Below are 9,172 nucleotides of genomic sequence, written 5' to 3'. Positions count from 1 at the left end.
ATTATTTTCACATAGAATAAAACAAAAACATAAAATAAAAAACGAAAACGAAAAAAACAGCGAGTGTCCCGCCCCGCGCATGGGCTGGCCCAAGAGGGCGTGCGCGTGGGGCTGGCGGGGGGGGGGGGGGGGGGTGGGGGGTGCTGGAGGTTACGCACTTACGTGACTGGGTTCGCCTAGGTCGCCAAATAGGGGCACCCAGCCATATAGAAAATCCACCGTGGAGACAACACGTGATTGGCATAGGAAAAATCACCGGCCCACACGCGAAAGACAACAGACGCTAAGGGCATGTCCAACGCGGGGCACCAGGTGTGGGCGCTAGGCTAAAAATCCTACCCGATTAGCGGTTAGACTGATTAATCCTGGCGTCCAGGCTGGCATCGGCACAAAGAGTGGTGCCGGGCGCTTAGGTGTTTTTCCTTCTTACGAGTTAAAATACGTTGCTGCGTAGCGATCAATTTTTGTTAATTAGCACCTATGGTTAGTGCCCAACATTGAGTCAGGGAAGTGCTTCGATGCTTTTTTATTTGATGAGATTTATCTTTTTATTCACAAGCACCTATGTAAGAGTCTAGCATTGGACATGCACTAAAAGTGCCCGTGCCAAAGAAGACGCTGTGCGAGCCCATGAAAACAAAAGCGAATCTTAAAGCATCTTCATCCCACAGTTTAGGAGTTAGATGTGACGTAACTAATTGTCATCTAGATGAGATGTGAACTAGCTAATCCGTTAAGTATATAGTATACTTATTAGCGAAAATGCCAAATGAGACCGAGCTCCATGGAGGCCTTTATTTGAAAACTTTAAAATACAAACTTTTCAGTTTCAAAAATTTCTGAAAATAAATACACATATACCTAGGTACATAATGTACATGTGTGCAAAATTTCAGGTCGAAATGCATTAAATTGTGAGCTACACAAAAAAAGACAAATCTGGGGCCTTTTAGCATATGTACTGTTCATCTATAAAGTCCATGATTTTGGTTTTTTTGTACAGCTCGCAATTCAAGGTGTTTCATCCTGAAAATTTGCACACATACACTTTACATCCTTGCATATATGTGTATTTTTTCAGAATTTTTTGAAACTGAAATTTATGAATTTTGGATTATTCAAAATAAAGGGCTCCATGGAGCTCGGTCTCCAAAATGCCCTATATAGAGTTAAATAACCGCTGAGGTAGTTCGGGAGGAAGTCATGTTTTTTTAACCGAGACGAGAGATGACCTGTAACTTGGTTTGTTTCCTGTAAGCAGAGGAGGCCTGGATTTTGCATCTTGTATTGGTTTGAAAAATGAAAATGGTTATGTTTTTCTCCTCGTCCCCCAACACTTTCACATTCCAGCACATTACTCTCATACGGCAAGGATGGGAAGCAAGTGCAAAACTAGAACAAAAATATAACGGAACTGACTGAAGCTTATGTGACAGCTTGGTGTTACAGAGTGAAACAAACACACGCAAAGATGTCTAAACAGGTTGTTGGTCTACAGCAACACTCAGAAGGAGCGGCACCAACTTTGGAGGAATATATAGTAAACTAATAAGTGCATTTGGAAAGGTTAACACGAACAGCGCCTTGGACAACTATATAACACCAATCACCAAGCTAGTAACACTGCGAAGCAGCTATCCATCCCGGCTGTGCCCCTCAGAGCAGTTCTGGGACACTAGTCTAAGCATTCATCAATACTTGACAACTCCAGTAGCATGATCCTCTCTTTGTGCAAGGCTGACCGAGTCCCACGGCTTGATAACTTCTTCCTTCTCCTGCAGATAAGATGAGAGACTAAGAAAGTGTGAGGTTATTTCACTACTGCAGAGTAGTAAATCTGTTACACCCATCCATAGGGATATGCTCAGAGAAAAAGAGCAACAACCAGCTACATGTAGGATTAGGAACATCCAGTAACCAACAACGTGAGCTGCAAAAACTGTAGCGTTGCTGGTTATCAGCACTGCAATGACACATGTACCAACGACAACTGAGATGCTTATGTGCACTGAAGTAGCTGCATGCATGCGTGCGTCGTGCATCCCCAGAAAACTTCTCAAAAAGGAAACTTAAATGTTGATTAGTTGCCAGGTGGAGCAATAAGTGACTCGGGGTTCTTCCGTTTACTCAAACTCAAAAGCTGGACTAGCAAACTATATAAATTCATAAAGCAATGTACAGGGAAGGGATAAAGGGCACTAACCGACCTCCTCCTCCCCTAGAACAGGAGAAACAACAAGACGAGGCCCGCAAGCAGTGACCTCAGCACTGCCGAGAGGAGCTGATCGCAGCTGGCGCTGGGCAGCGGTGGGTAGTCGTCAGGTGGTGGCATCGCGCACTCACCGCCGTCAAAGTACATCTTCCTCGGGAACGCCCAACCTGCATCAAAGGTGAAGTCCTGGTCCTTCCTCAGTAGGATCTCCGACTATACATTGCACAACAAGAATAATCAGATAAATGCTATGTATTGCAAGACCTCTACTAAATAAATTACACTCGCAAGTATTAGACATACTCAAGGCCTGGATGTGCCGCTGCTTGTCAATCTGGGTCCTGGATGGGGGCACCACTGTGGCATTGCTGCAAGTGTAACCTGGCACCCCAATGCTGAAATTGAATGGCATCTGGGGGCCGACGTCGCTGGAAGGAGCAAAGTTGCCGACGGTCATCATGAACGTCGATGTGGCCGCCTTGCTGTTCTGCACGAGTGAAGACAGGACACCGCCCCGGCAGCAGTTGGCGACCTGAAGGTTGTACGGCGTGCCGGGGCCCAGGTCCATCATTACAGGCCGCTTCTTGCAGCTGTGAGCGCCGACGAAGCGAGTGCAGTTTCCCTGCTCGGTCGCCTCCGCGCCCTTCGCGTCCAAGATCACCTCATCGCCAGCCCAAAACCAGCTCAGCCGCCACCCTGGATCCTCGAGGTGGCGGTAGAGCTGGTAGTTCTGGAGACTAACCGAGACCTGCGTAAAGAAAATATATATTATGGTTAGCTCATTGATTTCTATATTAGAATACGCTAATGAGCTATTGAGCAAATACACGGAAGAGAACATGGATGCAGTTGTTCATCTATATGACTGCCAGAGTTACTGAGCAAATAGGAGGCCACCTTAGTTTCATGATTCGGGATTCAACACCGGTTTGAGATTGAGGTCCGTGTTCTAGAGATTATAGTGCTACAGAGTTCAGGCAGTCAAGGTTCTTTACTTTATTTCTAGGCAAGAATGACACTAAATGGTTACCGTAGAATAGATCACTCACTGGATTAGATCCAGCTGACTCTGAAAGAGTGGTTCCCGCAATCTTAATGTACTCAAGACAGGATCTGTTCAAGATATCAACAGTGAAGACTGGCCCACACAAGGCAATACTCGCAATAGATACCCCTATATGCCAGTCATGTGGAAACGGGCCACATAGAATTCCATGACAATGATTTTGCCATCGATAACTCTTATCAGACTGCTACTAAGTTCCTGAGAGGAAACTATTGGTCTACTGCAAACCAATTAAAAGACAGCAGGACAGTCAGAGCTAGCATGAATGCATTCTTTATGCAATAAAATCAGCTACAGTTGCAAAGCAGAGCACTTTAATGTTCTTCTGGTTGCTTCAATTTCATGATAGTTGCCTTCGTGCTTATCAGTTCCCTAGCTACAAACCTCATATATATGAACTGTAGCAAATCAGCTACATTCGTTCACATGTTCTAAGAGAAGCAGCTTGCATGTGTGATTATGCAAGAACGCTTCAAAATTTTAACTGAAGGAAGGGTGATCATAGTAATATTATTTTAATGCGAACACATGCAGATAAATTAACAATCACATGTTAAAAAGTTAGATCAGAAAATGCTATGTCTAGTTTTAACAGGAACAACACCACCCAATACTGATGTCTTACATTATTTTCCTTTTAGAGATGCCCAATCATCATGTCTTAAATAGTTACCAGTATCAGAATACAATGAAGCCCACTAATAATGCAGGACTGATAAGCCCATCGTGTGAAGATATTAGTCTGAATCTCTACTCTTATAAAAAGCAGAGTTGGTGATGATGGTGTGTCTGCCATCCTGCAATATAGGTCGTACGATCTATATCTAACGGATAGGAAGGAAACTATGACAATTTACCCGCACTCCTCTCCACATTTGCAGATACGGCCTTCCCTGGTTCATCCTTTTCTCCCACAAGACAAACTACTCATACAAATGCATCTTCATGTTCCGTGCAACGCACGGGCATCTTGCTAGTATAATCATAATAATAGCATATCAATTTACAACAATTTACATTGAATCTTTCCTGCACTTGTAATTTCTGAGACAAGGGATACTTTGAGTTGTCACTCTCAAAATGGGCAACTACCTTTAAGAGGTCAGAGCTTTTAAGGCAGGTGTAATGGGACAAACGACAAATCTTTGACCACAAAACTATGAATTAACCCGTCAACCAGTACCATCGAGGAACATTGATAACTCTACAACACAAGTACAAAGAACTCAAGGCTAAAGAACACTGTCCAAGGACCAAAATATTATGGAACACAGAGCTAGATATGTACAAACACTAGCATAATAAATGTAACGTATACTGGTACTTTAATTTCTCTCCAAGAATATTCCGGAGCATGTACAAGATTTATATAGACCAGATGAATAGTTGAAAAGGGGTACATGAATACATAGCGAGGCCAAAAACCAATCGCATCAACCAAATGGAGAAAAGTAGTAACTTTAGATATATTTTTTTTTGAACAAGTAGTAACTTTAGCTGGACAGACAATACTATTCACATCATGAAATAGCCCAACAAACATCGAAGGAAATAATACAGGACAAGTTCACTAAGCTTCATAAACAGCAATCTGTCATATACTAGTATTTCAGAACAGAATACTGGGCATGCCAGGCTTTCTAAACAAACTACTACAGTACTGTATATGTCAGCATCAGATGCTGAACAAGTTAAGCCTGCGACACGGCCCAGTGCTTTGATTTTAGCATAGAATTCAGAACAGGTTAAGTGTCGCAAAGCACGGGCACCTTACTAGTGAACTAGAAATGAGCTAGACAGAAATATATTACCGAGTAAATGTCCTTGATGTCGAGGAAGTCCCAGCTAACGGTGATGTTTCCGCTCGGATCGAGCGGGTCGTAGGCGCTCGCCTGAACGCAGCAGAGTAACAGCAGAAGAAGCAAGAGCAAGCTGCAAATTAAAGATAGGTAATATACTGATTAAAGGTAATCCCAAATGCAGATTAAAATTTAAAGTATTTGAAGGAAATAAGGTGCACATGTCAAACATTTGTTTTTTAGAAAAGATGCCAAAGCATACAAAAATATGGCTGATTGCACAATAAATGCAGAATTCGAGCTCATCTCTTGATGATCAAACAAAGTTGATAAAGCATGACAAAAACTGATAGTGCAAGGCTACAAAAGGTAGTAACAATCATCCATCAATGGTCTGGTTGATCTGAATCTCCCATGACCACACCAACAATAGTACAAGAACAAGTTGTCAGACAAAATCTGATTCTGGGAATCTCCCATCCAAAATCAGATTCTGGGAAACTTCCATCAGAATCAGCCATTGAGTTCTTTTCTAGATTGTAATCTGAGATTGTCGGACAAGTTCTGTGTTGAAATGTCCAGAATGTCCCTGGATTGAAATTGCTTGTTGAATTCTAATGCTTGTTGGTTTCGAACATGGAGAATGAAAAAGATTTACGAATATCATCTAGCACCATCCACCATTGACAGTAGCAAAAAATTGAGACATATTTATCACCATCCACCATTCACAATAGCCAAAAAATAAAGCGATACTAGCAAATTCACCATTCACATTAGCTACTAGCGCCATTCACAAACACCAAAACATCTAGGACTAGGAGTAGCAAATTCAGCTTATCCATCCATCTATCTATGTATGCAATATCCATCAATCCATCTAACAGCAGCAGCCGGCGGCCGGGAGACAGAGGAGACAGAGAGAAGGGAAGAGAGGAGGAGACGGAGAGATGGGAAGAGAGGAGGAGACAGAGAGAGCTCACGAGGGGGTCGGAGGCGACCACGGAACGGGGCGGGGTCGGGCGGCGTGCGCCGGCGATGCTGCCGTCGACTGGCGCCGCGGCCGGGAGGGGTCGAGTCGGGCGTTATTCTCATGTTTGGCTGCTCGCAGTGTCTAGTCTAGGGCTGAAAGAATTTCCAATCGTGAGACCGGAGGAAGAAGAAGCCGGACGAGAGATTCAGGGGCTGTTTGGATAACCATACCAAAATATTGGCTGGCCCATGTGATTTGGGCTTTGCCTTTTCTTTATATGAAGTTTGGGCTTGGCCGAGACAGAGAAAAACGGAGGTGCTACTCCCCCAGCCCCGCCTACGTCTCCGCCACCCATAGATCGCTCAGGAGACTACCCTGAGATCATGAAGAAGAAAGCCGAACCATACCTGTAGCCGGGCGTCGAGCCGCTGCGCGGGGTGGTGGTGGAGGTGGCCTTGCTGCTGGCCAGCTGCAGCCGGCGCGGGTGCAGCGCGCGGCGGCCGGCGAGGACGACGCCGCGCAGCATGGGGTCGGAGCGAGCTTTCCTCCACGGCAGCGCCCCGCCCGTGGGCTGTGGCTACTTGCTGTTCTAGGCGTCTGCTGAGCAGAATGCGCCTAGCTAGGAGAATCAGTAGTACTAGTCTTTTAGTTTCCTTGAACTGAGACTGGCATATGTAGCTCGCTCGCCATGCTCGGTTTCCCTGAATGGAAATCGGTGGGAGCAGCCGATCGAAAAATAATAATATTGGCAGCGCCCCACCCCACGCCTCGCCGTCGCACGAGCTTAGCAACACTAGATACGACCTGGAGCAAATGGAATGGACACATGCATGCGATCGAGTTAGCATAACGGAGGGCAGATCATACGTTTATACTCGTCGCTTGACCCGTGCACCTGATAGGGACAGCCTCACGATATTCTTGAGCTTGTCTGTTCCGGTTGGAGCTGCTACTAGCTAGCATCCACGGCAGAGCGGAGGGCAGAGATGAGGTCCGGGCCCATGCTCTGTGCTCGCCGACGCCGGTGAAGGTGATGAGTTGAACGCGGCTGTGCTTCTCTACTGCACATGCATGCTTCCGCCTTCCGGTGTCCGATGGAGAATTCTGGGTCAAGGGTGGCTGGACTGCTTGGTTTAGCGAGGATTATATAGGAGACGCTGGGAGCACTCGATTGAACGAGCATAAATCGACGGTTCATTTGAAGATATCGGACAACGATTACAAGTATTTACCAAAGTACTCTTTAGGTGCCTCAAGATTGTTCTTGTGAGGATAGCACCTATACTAGATTATGAATTCGGACATGCGGTTTGGACTACTCTTTATTTATTCTTGGAATCAATTTTTAAATGCACGCATGATGTCACTATGTATGCCTTTTCCTTGTGTATACCTAGCATATCCTCTTACTCTTCCGTTGTGTACTACGTAGCAAGATGGCAATTTTCATGTGTGCATTGAGTCGCGTGATATAGGGAGCAACAGTGAAACGAGCACGCAACATAAATTTCTAAAGCTAAAATGACACTGCGCCTTGCTCCTAAATAAGAACAAAGGGAGACTCCATACTTTATGTACGCATGTGTCTCAAAGTAAAAGCACTACGAAATTCTTACATTGCGAACAATGCCATGCCTATTGTCGGTGTCTAAGAACTTGATATCGCGTTGCTTGCTACAACCCTTTGTGAGTTCGGCCAAGGACTCAACGCGTTTGGTATCCTAAGTCGTCGATCACCGGAAAGAAAAGCAGAAACTAGAGCACATCGAAACTACGCAGATTCGGACCATGGTTGAGGTGTAATACCTTATTCCTGCTCTAAGATGATATTGTTCTGTCTTTGTGGCCGAGTGGCTACAATGTGTGTTCTTAATTGGGTATGTGAGTCGACACGCTCTCAGGTCGTACCCGTCCTGGTCCTCCCATTCTTCCAACGGGGGGTTGCCACATGTTCAGCTCCAACCAAGACGAGAGAGTGGAAAACCATCCCCGCCGGTCAGACACGATAGGGGACGACTTTTGACCCATCCGGCATGAGCTGCTACAAGAGACTCTTGCAGTAGCACGTCGGGTAAGTGAATCTCCGGAATGCGCGCTCCCATTGATGCCCAAAGTCAAAAGGCGCCACTGTTGCGTCCTGGCTCGGTTGCGGACACCATCCACCGGCTATTTTTTTTAAATAATACATTTTTTTATTAATTTGCACAAATATTACGCCCAAAAAATGATTTTCAAAAATAATACACCGTCGGCCCGCAGCAGGCCGACTGGTCCTAGTCGGCCCACAGCAGGCCGACTGGGGTCCTATCCGCTTGCTGCTGGCCGATTGGCCTATCGACCACCAGGTGAAGTCCAGTCGGCCAACTGGGGGCTGACAAGGGTCCAGTCGGCCTGCAGCAGGCCGACTGGAACTAATTGGCCTGCTGTGGGCCGACAGGGACTAATTGGCCTGCTGTGGGCCGACTGGTGCATGCCTACCAGATTACAATTTTTTTTGCCCCGTATGATATTACATATTTTTTTTCAAAACGATGACGTATTTTCGCGCAACCCTTTCCCCTCAATATTTTCCCGCCAACTCATTCCCACCACCCGTTTCTCATCCACCGTTTCCCGCCATATGTTCCCGCCAACTCTTTCCCACCACCCGTTTCCTGCCATATGTTCCCGCCAACTCTTTCCCGCCATACTGCAGTCGTTCTTTCCCGCCATTTTCTCATCTCTACCTATAAAACCCCCTTCAGACGGAGGTGGATAAGCATTCCAGTGTAGTGTAGTTGAGATGTCGCATTATCCTTTCGATCGTAGTTTTCACCCTGGGATGAGCAGGACTCTTCTGAGGCTAGCTACCGATTTCAGGATGGACAATAGTATAGTTCCATGGGACGAACTCACTGGTAGTGACACCATAATGAATGAGTTGGCTCACGAATTACGTCGGTCTGGGTGGCCTGAAAGGACCTATGAGGAGGTATGTAAAGAACTTCTTAGGTTGCATGAAAGGTGAAAGAAGGTAGTGGTGCCGAAGAGTGAAACTTTCAGAAGGATTGCAGCAAATAATCCATGTTTATGGACTGAGGAGGGCGAGGACGAAGATGATATCTTCATGCCGCCACTTCCGG

General features: G+C 45.8%; 1 protein-coding gene across 5 annotated transcripts; it reads right to left on the bottom strand.

Annotated features, from left to right (window-relative positions):
• Positions 1–1,393: 1,393 nt before the first annotated feature.
• Positions 1,394–6,275, bottom strand: LOC109774490 (COBRA-like protein 7). 5 transcript variants are annotated; one of them, XM_073501203.1, is made up of 5 exons: positions 6,061–6,275; positions 5,090–5,210; positions 2,516–2,960; positions 2,204–2,379; positions 1,394–1,794 (listed from the first exon to the last, which is right to left on the bottom strand). In XM_073501203.1, exons 3-4 carry the CDS (start codon positions 2,781–2,783, stop codon positions 2,219–2,221), a joined length of 429 nt encoding a protein of 142 aa, XP_073357304.1. In that variant the 5' UTR covers positions 2,784–2,960; positions 5,090–5,210; positions 6,061–6,275; the 3' UTR covers positions 1,394–1,794; positions 2,204–2,218. The 5 variants fall into 5 exon arrangements, 4 of the variants coding, with proteins under 4 accessions (XP_073357304.1, XP_040249440.2, XP_073357305.1 ...); XM_040393506.3 differs by having other exon boundaries at positions 1,394–1,775; XM_073501204.1 differs by having other exon boundaries at positions 2,208–2,379.
• Positions 6,276–9,172: the final 2,897 nt, after the last annotated feature.

Source organism: Aegilops tauschii, chromosome 6 (genome assembly GCF_002575655.3).
Source record: "Aegilops tauschii subsp. strangulata cultivar AL8/78 chromosome 6, Aet v6.0, whole genome shotgun sequence".
Lineage (NCBI taxonomy): Eukaryota > Viridiplantae > Streptophyta > Magnoliopsida > Poales > Poaceae > Aegilops > Aegilops tauschii.
Note: the sequence above shows the minus strand (reverse complement) of the source record. Positions and strands in the feature narration are given on the sequence as shown.